Source organism: Anomalospiza imberbis, chromosome 7 (assembly GCF_031753505.1).
Source record: "Anomalospiza imberbis isolate Cuckoo-Finch-1a 21T00152 chromosome 7, ASM3175350v1, whole genome shotgun sequence".
Classification (NCBI taxonomy): Eukaryota; Metazoa; Chordata; class Aves; order Passeriformes; family Viduidae; genus Anomalospiza; species Anomalospiza imberbis.
In genome coordinates this window covers 22695345-22714361 of record NC_089687.1, presented here as the reverse complement: position 1 = coordinate 22714361, position 19017 = coordinate 22695345, and the positions used below count along the sequence as shown (strand labels likewise).

Sequence of the window (19017 nt, the reverse complement as noted above, 5' to 3'; positions counted from 1 at the left end):
ACCTACCCGAAGGTAAGCGATGACAAATGTCAGCATGTATCCTCTCTGTCCATTATCTTCTCCTGCTGCCAAGCCACTGCAATTTACAAGAATTTAATTAATTTTCCACCAAATTAGTCACCAGTTTACAAAAATATTTATAAAATAACTTTGATTATTAAACATATGTGCAAGTTTAGCTGCCTAAGCTGTGTTAAAATAGTGTTGTTAATATTTGTTAATAGTGAGGTCTCTTCACTAGAAATCAGAAGGTACTTCAGACCAGACCTTTATTCATTTTTCTTTTCATTCCATAACCTGGAGATGAACTTAACAAAATATTTGATGTAATCTTGGAAAACAGTCTTCAAAACTCACAAAAGAGTGGAGAAACACAAGTAGACACAATATATCCTGGATATTAATTTACAGGAACATGGGTAATTACATACCTAAGCAGGTTGAATTTGTGTATTTTTATGTGCACAAGTCATCAGACCCCAAGACTTAAGATCCCCAAGGCATAAGAGATATGAATGAATTAAAAAAAGACAAAGGTCACAGCAGTAAAGAAAAAGGAAGCCTTGCTTTCACTAGTCTAGCAAGGATTATTATGAAAGAATTTGTTTTTAACTATTGGTTTCTAAGAACAAGAAAGTGCTATGCATCTGAAATCAGTCTCCCTACAAGCTCCCATAAATCTGAGAGAGGGGTGGGTGTGGGTGTAAAATCAGACACCCTGAAGAAGCATAGAATTGAAGTATTTTATACTATAAAGCCATTGAAAGGTTTAGCATTTTAAACCAGGTTAAACTATTGAAGACTTCACTAATAGCCTTAATAAAGCAGCACAGACAGCACCATCTTCTAATGTCTCAAACACAGACAAGTTTCCCCCCTTACCCATACACTATTATCTTGAAAGACCAAAATACAAAAGGATTCACAGTTGAAGTAACAGAATAAAAGCACAACAAAAGCACAAAATTCAGAAATTATAGCCTTGAGATGGATAAAACAACACTTATTTGTATATTTGAATAGCTGAGACTAGTATTAGCAACAACAGTACTTTCTTGACAAATCACAGTTTTAATGATGGTTTTAATCAAACCCACTTAATCAAAGCAGAAGGAAAGAAACTGCTTGATCATTACTTAGCCTGCCACTTCAATGTGTGTTTTCTGTCCCTTTGTGGGACAGAAAATCACTGCACTCTTTCAACTAAACAAGTTTCTTGTATTCATATACTCACATGAATTCTGCAAAAATTTAGTATCACCCGTATAATTTTTTCTCCCTTTCTGTAGTCAAAATATAGAGTCTAGGATTGTAAAACAAGCTGCTTCCATGCCTGTAAGCAATTAAAAGGGCTGGTTCCCATTTTAATAACATTCATTCTATATTTAGCAGATATTTTTCTGCAATACACAAGACAGCTGAAGTTTTTCAGTAAAGTTATCTGTGAATTAGTACAAGCCATAGGTATCAAAGGGAACATTCAGTAGCTAATTGACTGCTGCCACTTCAAACTAGTAAATTGAGAACATATCCATACAGTAACCTCTACAAAAATACGGTACTCCAATTTTTTTCCTGGACAGTTCATTCCCAGCTTCACACTGAACATGTTCTTTGAAAAGCATACCCAAACCTGGTGGCAATATCATAGACTTGCTTCTCATGCTGAAGAACCTTCTCTCTGTCACCCTCAAAGAGCAAGGTAGCTACACACAGTATGTTGGGATCAAATCCTTTAAACTGCAAAGAGAGACAAACTTGCCATTAGTCACAGTCTACGTGGCAGAATACAGGTTTTTAGGTTTTTACTTTGCAAATACATGGCATATGCCCTGGTCAGTAAGTGTTGCTGCAATTAAGAGGAATGATTGGGAAAAACATCTTTCAACATTTACTCTCAAAACACTTAGGTTTTCCTTGACAGGACAGGTCAACGGAAATAACAAATTATCTGTCACCTCTTTCTTCCTGTTAAAAAGCAGGATAGGCACAACCTATGCTATAGAAAAAAAAATGCTTTGAGCAATAGAGACATTTGTATTCTATCAACTATTCCTATCAGCTATAAAAGCAGGAAGAAAACTATGACCATCATGAATGTGGAGGGAAGGAAAATCTTTTGGGCTGTCTCTAAACAGAATATGTATTCCCTAACGAAAGAAGTCTCAGACACATGTTATTTCCCACTTCAATAATCCAAGGAAAAGCAGCAGAATCAGCACAGGTCACTGTTTTCCAGAAGTATGCCCACTGTTGGAAAATAATTAAATTTTCTATGTTTGAATACCCATATTTGCAGTAACTCTCTAGTTAGGTAATTTGGAGGAAAAAATCAATAATAAGATAAAATATTTAATACAAAAGCCTAGGTGACATCATTTTAGCACCAAATCATTGTAGGTTAAAAAGGAATGAATTCCAGAAAGACAAAAAACCAATTTATATGGGAAAATCTGCCAAATATCTTGAGGATCTTGTAAAATTCTAGCTCACTGTAATAACAAGGTAGATCATGCCTTGCAAAAATCTAGGAAGACGAAAATATAATAGAGTGTGAGCCTCACTCCATCAGTATTCACTGATTATCACTGGTCTGCAAGCTGGATAAATTGGTTCCAGTCTTCCCCTGTCACCAAGTTACTGTTAGACAAAGCACATTAATCTCTTACCAGGTATGACCAGTGACAACAGCTCTCTTGGAAAAACTCCTCAAACACAATCTCATTTGAATTAAACCACCTTTAGAGCCTCAAGTTCTTACACTGTAGTGTCAGTTACACTCAAACTCAGCTGCAATAGAAGCAGTTTACCAAAAAATCTTGAATTTTATGAATAGCATGCAAAATTCAAACTAATATTAAAAACCCCAAAATTACCTTCGTGATGTAGAACTTTTTCAGTCCATCCAAAAATGATGTAAAAATGGAAGCAACTTGTGGTTTAAGAGCATGACCTTTGGCAAAAAGCAGAAAAAGGCATATTAAGGCAAACAGTGCTCTTAAGGGTCTTACTTCAAGGGGCAAATAAAAAGCAAAAAATCAGTGACTTTTTTTAAAGTTACACCAAAACCACTGAAACAAACAGCCAAAAATGGTGAAAGTTAGGAGTTAAGCATTTTTTTCCTTAACAGTTATATCACTTGTGTGAAGTTTTCTACATAAAGCTAGTTATTGCTTCCTTAATGACAAACGGGGAACTAAAATTACCAGGATATATAAATGGTGTCTTGGAGCCTGTTAAATTAACATTTCTGCCTCAGGACTGGGTTTAATTGAGATGAAAGTCTTTTACTGTTTGCTCCATTGTTTTCAGTCACAAACAACTTCTGAACTCTCATTACTGCTTCACTTTAGCAGCCTGGCATCTGGCCTACATGCTGTGAGCCCAATTCATAAAAAGTTATGCACCATTTACATGATACTTCCTTCTAAAGTACTTCACAAAGCATTTCCTCCTGAATAACACATGAACTTCAACAACTGACTGCTCTTTTTTCCTGTTAAGAAAAGAGGGAGTCTCTCTGCAGATACAAACTCCAAGAAGGACACCAACAAGCACACTTCAGTAAGCACACAGAAATCATGAAAAGACATGAATTTATTAAACCACAATCAAAAAATTACTTAATAATTATTACAAGAAAAATCAATATTGACACACCTGAAACTATGTGTACAGCTTGCAATTGGTCAAATTGTGCTTACCAAATAAAAAAGAAAAAGAAATGCACCTGCTTCTGTTGGGCATGTCCGAGCAGAACAGTGTAACAAAAAAGAGTGAGCAAAGCAAGCAGCAAGGCTTGCTGGGCCTCTCAGCTCTTACAAATCACAATTTCCTCGATTTGAAAAATGAAGTTCAGCTTTCTCAACACCACTATATTAATGCCATTTGAAGCTGAGATCCATCACTGAGGCTTCTGTGCAAGAGAAGTTTCACAAATTCTGACTTGTTGAAGTATCATAGTAGAGGTTTTCAAGGTCAGTCACACTTCCCATTTTAATCTTCTGGGTATAATCAAAATAGCACAGTCTCAGCAAGTTCTGCAAGCTATTAGCTTTTGGGTCATGGAACTTAAGAGTCTCCATGAGAGCGTCTTGAGCTAGAACATATCTTCTACCAATTTGCTGGAATGTAAAATGACAGCTGTCCCTAGGAATTAGTGAGAAATGATTTTTGTGCATATTTGACATTGTCCTATTTAGGTGTTTGAACTAGTCAAAATTTTACGAAATCTTTTGTCTTCAGGAGTCTTCTGGTAGCTTCACTGACTTTCAATACTTAAAGCCTAACAGCTTAGATGTACTTGCACAGAGTTACAGCATTTACAACACCTGATCTTTTTTTGAAAACAGATCACTTTGGGCAAATATGTCACTACCTCTCTCCCAATCAAACGTTATGATATCAGAATATTTTTTTAAAAACCTACTAATTCTAAGGAATCTGTGAGATGCTTTAATGAAATTTAAAGAAACCAACCCACTTACCTTGAAAAGAAGGTGCTGGCATTCTGATTTTTTTTCATATCCAACTTCTCATTAATACTCTTAGGAAGAAAATGTTTCAAGTACTATATTTTAAAACTAGAATCTCTACTGCTTTACAGCAAAATAGAGGAAGTGATTCCAGAATTTCAATCTCACCAATAGACTAAATGTCAAGAAAGGAAACAGCAGAAAACCCATCTCATTTATAGGCAGAGCATGGCTCTTTACTGACTCAAGTAGTTGATAGCATTTCCTCAAAGAGACAAAGACAGGCTTCTGTTTCCGAAACTCACGTTCGGCACTGTCTGGAGTTTGAACCCTGGGTTCACTGCCCTCTGTCTAAATTTGAGCAAAAGAATTACTACCCAAAACAGACTTAAGCTACTAAAAAGCCCTTTGAAACAGATGATACTCCATGATGATCTACATACTTACCAAACTGAAACTGTGCATTGTCAACAAGGCGAATTGATGCAGGAGCACATCTCTTGGAGGCAAAGTTAGAGGAGTAAGAGGAAGGAAGAATAAAAAAGATTATGTATATAGTTGGTTTTAAAATTCATTACAATCAAATTTTCATTTCAAAATAGCATATAAGAAACCAAACTTTGATACCAGAGACCTCTGCCCATCACCGTCATTGAAACAGGGTGACTATAAGCTTGTTTTCACCAGAATAGCAACATCTACTAGGTATGTCTAGATATAATGCATTGAGAATTTTCAGTTTAACCTCAAGCCAACACTGTAATAGTCCAAAAACATTGATTTTCACATCTTGAGTGCTTTTATAAAATGGAATATGAACTAAAGATAGTACACTTGTTTAGTACATCAAGCTTATCTTTCTGTGTAATCAGAGATACACACATACTAAAAATTTATTGAAAAAGTTTAATTGTTGAAGGTCACCTTGGCATGCAGCTGAGCACTACACAGCAGCTCACTCAGCCCCCTCCCCAGTGAGATGGGCAAGAAAAAATCAGAAGGGCAAAAGGTGAAAAACCCATGGGTTGAGATGAAGACACCTTGGTAAGCCAAAAGGGGGAAAAAAACCACACAAAAGCACAATTCAAAAAGCAATCAATTACCATCAGCTGACCAATATGCAGCCAATCCTCAAGCAATGGCAACCCCTATGAAACACTCCCCTTTATTTTACTTATGATCATGATGTTATATGGCATCTGCCTTTAGTCAGTCTGGGTCAGTTGTCCCAACTATGTACCCTCCCAGCCTCTTATCTGCTCCCAACACACTTGGTGGTGGGAAGAGAGGGAGAAACAGAAAAAGCCTTGACACTGTGTACACATTGTTTAGCAATAACTACAACACTGGTGTGTTAACACTCTTTTGGTTACAAGTACAAAAGCTAACACCACACATGCTGCTATGAAAAAAGGTGACTTCATCCCAGCTAGACCTGTTACACTCATGCTCCGCTGTCAGACTGCAATCAAAATCTGTACTTGAGTCTAATCCAGATTCTGCACTGTACAGGAATCTGAAAAACTGTAAGAACAGCTGCCTTCACTTGGGTAAGTCTCTGGACATGCATATGCCTACATCGTATACTCGCTGATGGCCATGTCCAGTCCTAATGAAATGTATGGCCAGAGGAATATGACAAAGTCTGAATTTTAGGCTAGTCATCATCTAATCACATGGATATGGAAGTACTGCTCTTTCACTTCACTTGAAGTGTTCACTCCTCACAATATCATTAATATGTATTTGGACACAAGAGGAAGAAAGAGCATGAAGACCTAAGGGAGCTCATCGGGCAGGTCGACAGAAGGCTGTGGGAGTGGTTTTAAATAAGACCAACCCACCCACAATCTACAGGCTGATAATTCTTACATTAAAGTGGACGGATACATAAAAGAGCTTTTCAGACAGCAATCACTGTAATTACTACTCAGATTGATGCAAGGGGCAACAGAAGAGAATAAGTAGTTCAGGCTTAAGTAAGCAGAGAAACAGCAGCAGCAGCAGCAACAGAAGCTTAGAAATGGAGCAACATTAAGTGGCAAATAGTGCCTCTTTTTCCCCCTCTAACTAAGCCCATAGACAGGGAAAACACATGAGTTCCTTAACTGGTTTTACATGTTGATCAGCAATATGATCAAGCATTCCGAAAAAGTCTGCTTAGGTACCTTTAAAAGGAAGGACAAGCACTAGCAGTAGAAGCATGACAGAAAAACTGGCAAGTGCTGCTGACTAGCATATACATGTCATTCACATACCAGTCTGAACATCTGGCTTGGAACATTAAGCCATTAATTTAGACCAATCACTGGAAAAAATGTAAAGCTGTGTTTAGTTTGGCATTAATTAAAACATTTCTGAAATTATTTCCCCAATTCAGGGCACATTCTACCTTTCATACATGTAATTTGGTATGTTTTGCACAGAGCAGAGGAAAGTTAGTCAGTGGAGAAAGAGGCTAGCCAGATTAAGATTTGTTTGGATGCATAGCCTTGAGGAAAAGTACTACAGAATTTTGATATCTAAGTACTTCACTACCTGAAACAATCTGCCTGCACTATTCTCTATTTCAATACTACAATGTAAGCACAATTCCACTTGGAAATATCCATCTCATCTGCCCATGTCACTGTGCTCCAGGCAGTGATTTCTAAATACAGGCAATATCCTTCCATTGCATTCGTTTTGCTCCTTTACCACTTCAAAGCCATTAATTCAACTGCCTTTTATATGTATGCTGCAACTCAATTCCTTTAAACACTGGTCCATTTTACATAGTCCTAATGAATCTGAGAGTAAAGTTCTCAGCTGAAGGAGATAAAAAGCTGAATTTTTCAGTCTGAAATATGAAAATAACTCCCACTGAAACAAGCCATTAAAAGGCTTGTCCACATTTTGGCTCGGAATACCAAGCCAAGTCATACCATGCTCAGTCCTCAACTGAGTAATTTCCAAAAACCTCATGGGCCATATCCTGCATTTCATGGACCATACACATGAGATTCCTACCTCAAATTCCTGGTTATCCACCACCAGAAATACTGAAGCATCAATACACCCCTAGAATCCATGAGTCCTTGAGTGAAGTCAACATCCAGGTTTTCCTTACCTGTTTTGCCACTTCCCTCAAGCAGGCCACCCCTCGCTCAAAGTTGGGGAAGACCACAGAGCCATATTTCTGGTATTCAGGGACTGGGCGAATCTTTATCGTAACTTCAGTAACCACCCCAAGGGTTCCTTCAGGAGAAGAGAAAAACTGAGCAAAATGTTCCAAGATGAACTGCTTGCAAGCTACCCAACTTAACATTTACCAGAATGCTCTAAGTTAACATGAATCGGACATCACAAAAATTCAGTTTCCAGTAGCAGGTGATTTATTCTTTACTTTTTACATGTGAATTCTCACAATATATTCTCTAAACCATACTCTTTGTTACTAGACTTGCAGGCTGACTCCACAGGTCCATTTAAAGCAGTATTAAAAGCTGCAACTTCCCAGTCCTAATTAAGGTTTCAATATTTTATTCTAACACAAGAAATTCATGCCTGCACAATGCCACCCATCAACACACTGGAAGCCACAGCATTAAAGATGCTCAAACAATCAAGCATTACGGAACCTGAATTAAGATGCAGTATTTGAAATTACGCTGTTTATACCTTCAGATCCCATAATGAAGTGATGGATATCAGGTCCTGTTGACATGCGAGGTACTTGACAGTTTTTTTCTACTATTCCTCTAGGAGTTACCATTTTTATATGAATCACCTGTTTAAACAAAGTGCAATGACTATCAATACTAGCATTAAGCACAGATTTTTATTATATTTTTTCCACAAAACATATTAAGTCTGATACAGTTTGGCTTTATAGGTTTTAGATAATCTGTAGGGAACCCCAAGAACTGTTACCAACGATTATTTTGACACAGCATGGCTTCCCCACACAACAGATAGTTTCCATTATATGACAAATCATATCAACTCGTGGCTACATCCAGGCAATAACAGTTAAAACTGTTTTGTGTCTCAGTGTAGAACTCCACAGATAGAACTTTATGTACACCAGGATTTTAATCCAGAATATACTACAGAGGAAAAAAGTGAGGGTTTAAACTTTGCTTAAGTTTTGCTTTAGAACTGCTGCTTGATAAAGGTACTATAATTCAGTTGTTGATTGCTACAGAAATATTTCAATTAGGAGGAAAGACAGAAGTAGTGAAATACTTTGTGAAATAAACTGTCAGTATAAAAGCTGCCATAAGACTGACACATGTAGGGCTAGTAGGTTGTTTTTTAAAAAATATTTTCAATGTTACTGTTTCCAGCTTCATTCAGGCACATGCAATAGAGCCTACATGTGGGTTTTTTTAATCCTCTATTCAATTCAATCCTCTATTTTCTACCAAGGAAGAGCAGAGTTTCAGCTTTGCCTTAGTGATGCCTTTAAATGAAGCAAAATTACTGAATTTCAGCTAATAGCTTTAAAACTTTCAAGCACAGGTAGTTAAGTAATTTTCACTAAATGCAATTTATGAACTGTTGATTCTGCAGTAAGTGGGTTTTAGGCAGCTTATATAACATACTGTTTCAAGATACAAAGTTCTTCAAAAGGTAAGCACTTCTTTGAAACATTCTCACTGGGCTATTTTGAAACTCATGAACTGTTCTGAGTCAATTTTCAATCCTATTTCCTCCTAATGAAAATTTCAGAAGCTGTTTTAGCCTGAAGTTATGCTTCCATAATAGAGAAGCCTTCTGCTTCACAACTCCCAGTACAAGCAAAACTTGTACCATTCAGGCAGGAGGGGAATGATGACACTTTGTAAGTGCTTTGAGTTTTACTTCAGCCAGGTCTACTGAATAAAAACTGTGTAGTTCCTGCCAGCCTCAGTCACTGACAGTGAAGTGTCACATCTATGCACAGAACAAATATATCTAAACTATGAGCTGCTGAAAAAGTCTGAGGTAACATGGATACATTACCTAGAGTGTGCTGCAGTAAAGAAGGAAAAAACTCTCACATGGAAGGGTTAAACAAATTATGAGAGAAAGCTGGAAGTTTGAAGCAAAAAATCAGGCAGTCTGAGCAGTGATGATTTATCTTCAATATATTCAATGTATTTGTTATAACAGAAAACGCAGACTTTAAAATCAAAAAGTATGCTTAAAAGTCAAAAAATTATCTGAGTTTATATAAAGTTGAACCATTTTAATGACTAAAACAAATTCAAGAGTAGAATACTGCTATTGCCACTCCACTGCTTCTTTCCTCTGGGTTCCTACAGACTGTGTGGTGGCACTAGATCTCACCACTGTGCACCCACACAGTCAATCAGATCAGCCTACTGATTTCAAAAATACTGCTAGCCATGGCCATGTAGGAAGGTGGGGAGCTGGCTTGCTGTCAGACAGCTCAGCTAGGCAACTTCAGGTACACACAACAAGTAGGAGAGAACATGAGACTTCTGGAAGTTTGACAGGATTATTACACTGGATTAACAGAGAGTCCAAAATGGTAGAAGACAGCACCAGAGTCAGGACAGGGCAACAATTCCTTAAGCTAGTCAGTGAGTGCTCAAATGAAAATTACTTTTATGTCAGTGATAAGGATTACTAGTACTAATACCAAAAGCAAGGAAACAAGCATTTCAGTCAAGATTTGACGCCAAAACTGTATTACACAAAGAACCACTATTTACTCTCCAACTGTGAGTCATTATAGAAGTTAAATATCTGAACAGAAAAATTATAGCAAGTATTAAAGCTACTTACCAGATCTTCAATGTTTCCATAGATGTTTTTTTTCATGCCTGATGCTCGTGTTGCTACCCAGCCTCCTAGTGAACTGAATTCCATGGAGTCTGGTTCATGGCCTGTACAGAAGCCACTTTCAGCAAGCTAAAGAAAGAAAATAAAAAATACATCCTACAGATCCTACATTAACTTAGTACTCCAAATACAATATTCTATACTTGTTTAGGTTTTTTGTCTTTTTTTAAATAAGTATCCTGATCACACACCCATTTATGAAACTTTTATCTTGGCTATGTAAATGACATGCAAATTGATTCTGCTTCTACTGTGCATACCTGTGCTACATATCATCCTATAATACTCCTCCCCGTATTTTAAAACTGAGAACTCTATTGTTCAAAACAAGGTGCAAATTCATATACATCTGCAAAAAGAACTTATAACTTAAGTAACTGCCAACTTTGCACAAATGCTGCCAATAAATAAGGCACTTAATCTCTTGTTCCGTCTATCCTAATGTGATATGCAGCAGGTCTGCAGAAAATTTGAGCAAATTGCCTATACTTAATTCTTTCAAGGAGAGATATGTTTTAATATACAGCCATCTGGTTGGGCTTCCTGTATGCAACATTGTCAACTACTTGTGATGCAGATCATGCATTCCTGTACATTAAGTAGTCACTTGTTTATCATTTTTCTGCATTAACTTGGCCTTGCCATCTGCACAGCACCTGAGGTTGACAGGATGCCCTCAGAATTACAACACCAAAGCTGTCAAACAGCAAGAATTAAAGGCCAAGCAGTTTCACATTAAGTGATAACTGCATTAGTGCATTTGAGATAATCAATTTGCACTGACCAACTGATAACAATCACGTTGAACAGCTGTATTTAAGTATACCATGTAACATGGATCATTAACTATGTTCTGTTGTACACAGTGGCTCTAACTTAAAGACTAAAAGTCACTTCTACATCCTACCTACAGCAATTCATTTAGCTCATGGTTTTCTCTATACCACAGGAACTTGTGGCTTTGTATGTTTACTGGTCATATATTAAGAAGGGTGGGTTCATAACCATTGCATGTAATTCTTATCAGCTGCATGAAAACACACAAGAATTAAGCTAGAATTCAATGATTTGGACAAGAAATGAACACTACCTAAGAAAAATATTTTGAAAAAAACCTAGAAACTTAACCAGATAAAAATACCTGTTTTTCCAGATCTTGTCCAACAATGCCAGCTTCTACACAAGCTGTTAAGTTTTTTTCATCTATCCAGAGAATCCGATTCTGTTGAAAAGCCAATCAAAACTAAGAATGAGTGTTTAGGATTTCTGTTTACTTCCTTCCCTCATGCTATAGGATCAACAAGCTTAGTAATACAATTTACTATTAATACACTCCAGTTATTACACCAGTGGAAGCTGAGGCTCTTCACTACCTCAAACTGCTACACAACAGGTTTCAATTTATGAAGTCACCACTACAAGAGACTAACACATATATTTGTCAATTTATACCAGGGATGTTTACAGAATAAAAAGCAAAAAAGCCAGAAGGAATTAAATCAAAACTCTTGCAGGAGTCTCCCTCTCATAAAGTATGGGCTAACTAATTACTCAAAGTGAACTACCTCAGCTGTTTCAGTTTCAAATAAACTGCTTAACTGACCTCAGATGCCTATATAAATCTGGTTTTATGCAATATGGACCCTATATATAAAATAAAGATAATCATTAAGTGTCTATTAAAATAGTAAAGCTTCAGCAATCATCTTTATTGCTCTGAGACATATGTTTTAACTTGGACAATGCTTCTTTTCACCTCTTTTTCTCTTCATTAATGATTACAAGAACTGGCTGGCAGTCATTCAAGACACATGAAACTGGTTTATTTTCTGACTCAAAGCTTATTTATGCATCTAGCTAACAAAAAAGCAAGATAGTAAAGATTAACCACATTTCCTCGCCACACCTAAACCTGACAGAAGTCAAAGCTGTGGGCTATAAATCAAGGAGTTCAAATGAAGGATTGAGTCACTAGTGTACTTGTTGGATTTCATTCTGCATAGACACCTGAAGAACTTCCTTCAACATACAAGTATCATCTCTGCAGAAAAAAAATCATTTTGTTTAACTGAAGAATCACTGAGTGCAGAAAACAGAGCCAAACCCCAGGTCTTACCTTCAAGGCTAAAGGAGTTAATAAGCTCAGCAAGTACTTGAAGGCAGTAGAGCCTTACATCAAAGATACAGAGCTGTTTCTGAAGCATCTCATTACCAAGTAGCCATAAATCCATCATTTTAAAAGTACAAAGCTCCTTCATAATGAAAAGATGAAAACTAGCAATAAATTTTACAGAACTTCATTTCTAGACTGCCATAAAGCTATGAACTTCACATTCTCAAGATGCTATCTACACAAAAATCCCACTTATTTCTTGGAAGTTTATCCTTCAAGTTGATTTAGAGATATTAGGTCACCTTATCAATCTTTGCTTTAAGTAATTTGAAGTCTAGTACAAAAACTAGTGAAATTTGTAATAACAACTTCCTCCTAGCCTTTCATTTATCCTCAGATACAAATTCCAATATAGAAGAAGAGGAGCTTTCCCTGAGTTTTATCACTTAAAGCTGCTGTAAGGCTTAACAGTGATTTTTTTGTTATTTAATATATACAGGTCATATGAAGTAGTACAGGACTAATAACAGAAAAAAAACCTGAAGGAGTACCAGTTTAATATTCATGATGCTGATTAATATTTCCATCCCTACTTTGTTCTGGAATAGAAATAAATGTCATTCTGTAGTGATCACCCAAGTAACTGTAGGATGATTTAAAAAAAAAAATTCAAACTTTAAGAGATCATACCATTTGTGATGTATCCAGGGAGACAATAGTTCTTTTTTCTTCTTCAGGACATTCAAGGGCACTAGAGACACTTGTCCCTCCTGCAAATATGGGAATGATATGGTGATCATAAAATTATCAGGTAGCTTTTCTTCCAGTAGAATGCCTCTCTCCCTCCTTTCTGCTATAGAACTGAATAAAGAAAGATCACTGAAGTTAACTAAGCCTGGTCATTAGCCTCTTAAGGCTGCCTCTTTCTCCCAGACCAGGTTTCACAAAATCAAGGCAGCTGTGGAGCTGAACAAATCTTTAGCAGCTCTCAGTAACAAACACCACATTCTGTGACCATCTCAGCTGCTTCTGTTAAGCCCAGCACAGAGCTTCAAAACAACAGATAAGAAATTATAAAGCCATTCAAGAAACAGAGTGCTATAGTTTCTGTATATTCTTTAGCTATCACTATGGAACACTTCAACCTACAAACTTGGAATAAGAAGTCTGCCTAGTACAGGAATGTAATACTTATCTGAAAGAAAAAAAAAACAAAAAACAAAAAACTTGAAGGCTTTAACTATTAAAAAAAGGATAAAATCAAGCATCAGATGTAGAAGCGGTTTCTAATGTATCTTGATAGGATGTCACATAACAGCCTCCAAGAAGCCTTTTGTTTACCAAGACTGCCAAAGCCATAGGAAAAGAGAGGGTAGGGTCCTCAAGATCCCCAGCAGGCTACGAGAAGAGACAATGGCAAGTACAGAGAAAGTGCCAGCTAGTAAAATATTCTGCAAGAGCAGTGAGGTCCATCACCTTTGTTTCCAGTGATGGAAAAGGCGGCACTTTCTTTAAATACCAACCACTACTGTAATAACTTCACAAGTTGACTGTAGTTTACTAGAAACAAACTTGGAAAACAACCTGAAGATCTTTCTGTACAGTGAACAAGAAATGGTCAATATTGCTGCTTTCAGGTCTACCACGTTACTACTAACAGTTAAAAGCTGACTTTTAGCAGTTTTGCAGCCCTTCAGATGCATCTGGCCAGGGTGAGAGTGTTTAGTGAGGAATCAGCTCCACAAGTTTGGTATCATCTTCAAATGAAATGCTCATTTTCTCATATAGTTAATGCCCTTTTGCAAGGGCTATACTACAGCATAAGCAAGTACCAAGTAAAACACACAGATTTATACCACAGAATTAAGAATTCTTGACAAAAACCTTAACACAGAACGAGCTCATGAAAGCCAAAACCCCATGCTTCCCAAGCTCTATGTCAAAACAAGGTAGCTCACAACTCTACTTCAGCAGGCTTAGAGGAGAAGACATCCACAGTGAAAACTGGAAGTCCTTCATGAATTCTTTAGGCTGAGAAGGACACAGATTGTACAGGCCTTTAGCTCTACTCCGTATCTGGAACACTTCCTATAATAAACCCCTTGCTGCAGGAGTTTCTATTGAACAACATCTACAGGGAAATTAAAATAATTTTGTGGTAGCATTTGACCACAATCCTCTCTGAAACTTTTAATTTCAACAGTGCAACAAAACCCCTTAATTTATACATGTTGTGGGAACAGAGCACAAGTAATGAAGAGCACATATTTAAATTGAAGACATTTTCATGAATAACCTTAAAGAATTACGAGATTTCTTAATTTCGCTTACCACCAAATGGTATTATGCAGAGATTGTGTTTGCAGGCTAATTCCACAATTTTAACTACATCTTCATGGCAAACTAAAAAAAGAACAAACAATTAAAAAACAGACTTTGTGCTTGATACTGTTATTTGTGCTTATTACTAAATACTGCAGTCTCATTAAGCAGCAGCCCCTTTTCCAACACCGGCAAGGAAGACATTTCAAAGTTAGGCACCAAGTAAGAGCTGGGCTCAGAAGTACCAGTTATAGAGTAAAGTTTAGACCTCAAACAATTCTACATTTGAAAAACTAACTACAGTCTCAGCGTCTTGCTCTACTCATGGATTGAGAGCTCCTGCAAATTCTCAGGGCAAGATGGGCCACCAAACAGTTAACAATTCATCTAGGTATCTTGGAGAACAAATCACATGTAAAGTTTTTATTGAAAACAGGCTGTCCAATTTATTTTAAGTGAGAAATCTTCTGAAAGATGAACAGCACATTTATTTTTTCCTGACTGATATTCAGTTTCAGAAGAGGAGCTGCTGATGAAATCTAGTTTTTCAGGATGCATTCTGTACCTGGTCAAAGCGGGAGATGGAAATGCTTGTGCATAGCCAAGTAAAAGGATCAAAAAAAAAAAAAGCAAATACATTGCATACATGAGTTTGTACAAACAGCAAAAAAATAAGCAGGACTAAATAAATAGTTTCTAAACTCTGGCTACTTTGCTCTTGTCATACAGAGATGCTTTAAATGAAGGTAGTCAATCATTTTGTTTCAGCTGTTTTGGGAGCTACACAAAATAGAAGTTGTGGCAAGTACCGTTCACAGTCACCAGTGCTATCAAGCACCTGGCCTCAAGTAATGAATTTCATCTTATTCACCTTATAGTGCCTCTTTTCATGCTTCCCATATGTGACTTCTTCCTCTAAATAAAGGAGGAAAAACTGAGTAGGACTAAGTTCTTACAAGGACTTTGGGGGTTTTTAATGCAGTGCAGCTATCAAAGTTATAAAAGGTAACAAAAGAGTTGGAATCATACAACTGAACAGAAATTGACATTTACTTAGATCAAATGACCTTTTGGTTCACTACTGAAGTAGTACTGACATGGAGTAGTTCCTAGTGACCAGAGGCACATGACTCAAGTCAAAAAAAAGCATTTGTATCCTTTCACTAGGCAGAAACAAGCAGGCCTAGCCTATACTCAGACTGTACTGCTCTTTCATCCAGTTATTGATCTTTTGTAAAGTGTTCTGATAGGAGTTACAGGTGTTACACTTTTTTTTACTGAAGTACAGCATGTAAAAAACCAAAAGTTCTTCAATACAAACATTTCACTACCCTTCTAGCATCATGTACACCTTCAGAACCCAAAATTGAGACTCCCATTTTGGACAACTGCTCTTGCTGAACTTATACATTCACATTAAACAGTAGTTACTTAAGTGGCAAATTAATCAGTCAACGTAAACTTCAGCTATATCTAATAATAAACTGACTTCCCCACAAAATGATGGGATTTCACAGACACTGCCTGCAGTCCAGATTCTAAACAATCATGATTACCATTAATGAGAAAATTCCTTCAGTTTCTGAAAAGACAACTGAAGTCAGTGAACCAAGAGACAGTATTCCCCTGACCAGAAAGCTCAAGAGTTTAGTAAACAGTGGCCTCCCAGCTCAGAAGGAAGAAGAAGACAATAAAAACTTACCAGGCCATACAACTATATCAGGAATTCGCTTAAACATTCCTTCCCTGAGTACAAATATCTCGTGTAGGCAGTGGCCTGGAACACAAACAATAAGTTACCAAGGTCAAACAAGAAAGTATCAAAAGCAGCACAGTTATACAAATGAAGTTCTCTTACCATGAGCTCTGAACACCCTATCTTCTGCATCCTGGGAATATGAGATTTTAGTGGCTCTAAGATCCTGAAGAAATTCTTCATTTACAATGGATGGAGGTACATCATTAACATTTAAGGATGCCTACAATACAAGAAAATAAATTCATTAAAGATAGAATACTCTTAGAGTATTTCTATACAACAGAAATAAGAAAAACAGGCTAACACTGACTGATACCCAAACACACCTATTCCAGATCAGAAAGATGTCAGTTCTCCTTCACATCTTCAAACCACCAATCCAGTTTATCCTACTCTGCACACAAGAAGTTTTATTTCAGTAGCACATCCTTACCGTTCTTTTTCCTGATAAATATGGAGAAATACATAAGCTTATGAACACATACTGACCAAATTATCTCTTTTTAAGACTTCCCAAGGTACTAGAATACATACTAAAGCCACTACACACTGCAAATTCTTGTACTTATATTTCTGTTTGCACTAACCCACTTCCCCTCCTCCTGTCATGTCCTGAGAGTTAAATCCCAATTGGACCAAAGCCTAATCAGAAGTCCAGTGCTAGGCAGAACTAAGATTGACTGATCTAACACAACTGGCACACACTAAGCACACCTCACCTATAAGAAAGATTCCATAAAACCCATGTTTGAGTCACATACATACAGTTGTCTCCATCTAAAGTCCCAAAGAACACCTGGGAAAGGTGTTCTTCTTTCCAGGAAGTTACACAGGACATTCTGACTTACCAACAGACCTTAAATCAAGATTCTGTAAGTCCAGAGGGAAAACCTCTGCTTAAGATTTTCTAAGCCCATTCTTCCAAGTTCTTCCAATAGTCTTGTCTAATACTATTACAGCTTCTCAAAGTGTAGACAAAACCACTTAACTCTCTTTTCTGAACTCCACTTCCAATTACTGGGCACATAAAAATGTAGTTCATGTGTCAACTTTTTAAACCCACTCAGAGAACAAGAATTCTTTACAAGACCCACATTAAAAAAATATTTTGCAGACATTAAGTGTAAGATTCTCATGTGCTTTGACGATTCCAAAAAGACCATGCCTTTTTTTTCTCCTTAAAAATGGAGCAAATATGGGTAATCTCTCTAAAGGAATATGCCTTCTATCACAAATGGCCCCTAATTAAAGAGTTCTTTGATTAGATAAAAAGCTTGTCTGATGACTAAAATGTAACTTCTTGACTTCAAGTCTTATTGCAAAAGAAAATGTTGGTCAAGAGACTTATTTCCTGTTAACAAAGTCCCTCAAGTCTGAGAGCAGAACTGAAACTTTTTTTACCACCTTATCTTTTATTTTAAATACACTTTTAAAAATCAGGGATTGAACAAAAATTAGTTAAAAGAGTGCAATGCTTTCACACTTCTTTCATGCAAGCCTTGCTGGAAAATGAACTGACATCAACCCAAAGACAAGAATGCACTTGCACTTTTGCTATAAAGCTCTCAGGAAAGATGCCAGAAAGAACCCATTCACAACCCTACCATCAAAACGTATTGTGCAGTAATGTCCCACTTAGTCAAAGAAATTTAAGACATCTGACAAGCCCTACCTATGCTTCTTGACAAATGCAGACATAGAATAACAAAATGGAATTCACTGTGCTATCATCTTCTGAAGTTTGCCTTCTCCAAAAAGTATACTCACACAATAAAGTTTTCTTTCCTAGAACAGAGCTCTGCCTATCTTTGCTCTATATAACCTTCAGAGCAGCTGATATATTTGCCAATAAGATAAAATCTTGGTAGATAGTACCAGTTAACAAGCTAACAGTAAGGAAATTGGAGATTAATGGTTTCCCATCTGCCACAACAGCAGCAGTCTATTCTGAATGGGTTTAGTCTCAACATTGTGAGAGTTGATGAAGGTAACATTTAAACTTATAGGAAAGTTGTATCATTGTGATGGAGTGTCCACCCTACAAAAATTATGTAAGGTTACGGAGAAAATAAGAGTACTGACAGGAATAATTCAGAAAGAAATAGCTGCATGAGATGTTCATTACTGATAGCTGGCACCATTCACAGGTTCAAGTGGATAGCCAAAAGTTTGGGTTAGAATTTTCATGTGGAACATATGACATAATGAAAATTCAGTTTTAACAGTGATTTGACTTCTGGAAGAGCTTATGTGCCATCCTGACTTGCTTTAAGGATAATGCTGTACTTATTGAAATAATGTGTCGGACAGCTAAAAAAAAAAAAAGCCTTTTCCCTGCAATATATTCCTCTTGTCATCTACAAACACAGAAGCTGAAATTAAGTGTTGTTAAGTGAGAGGCAGTCCACTACTGAGACACCTTGATTTTAGGAGCCAGTCACAGTAAGCATGATGTAAATCTGGTCTTCAACTGCTTCTCTTACTATTCTGCTATTAATGCACATTCACACAGTGCT

The 19017-nt window shown here is 36.9% G+C and overlaps 1 protein-coding gene across 4 annotated transcripts in view; it reads right to left on the bottom strand.

The window, feature by feature from the left end:
* The window catches only part of AGPS (alkylglycerone phosphate synthase), a 76030-nt gene that overhangs the window by 15536 nt on the left and 41477 nt on the right, over positions 1 to 19017 (bottom strand). For all 4 annotated transcript variants that reach the window (XM_068195961.1, XM_068195962.1, XM_068195964.1 and 1 more), the window contains 12 exons: positions 16601 to 16721; positions 16445 to 16519; positions 14752 to 14823; positions 13111 to 13190; positions 11449 to 11529; positions 10251 to 10376; positions 8136 to 8244; positions 7585 to 7712; positions 4923 to 4974; positions 2877 to 2953; positions 1628 to 1740; positions 7 to 76 (listed from right to left, as the gene is read on the bottom strand). In XM_068195961.1, coding sequence (XP_068052062.1) covers positions 7 to 76; positions 1628 to 1740; positions 2877 to 2953; positions 4923 to 4974; positions 7585 to 7712; positions 8136 to 8244; positions 10251 to 10376; positions 11449 to 11529; positions 13111 to 13190; positions 14752 to 14823; positions 16445 to 16519; positions 16601 to 16721 — 1104 coding nt within the window. The remainder of the gene's footprint in view (positions 1 to 6; positions 77 to 1627; positions 1741 to 2876; positions 2954 to 4922; positions 4975 to 7584; positions 7713 to 8135; positions 8245 to 10250; positions 10377 to 11448; positions 11530 to 13110; positions 13191 to 14751; positions 14824 to 16444; positions 16520 to 16600; positions 16722 to 19017) is intronic.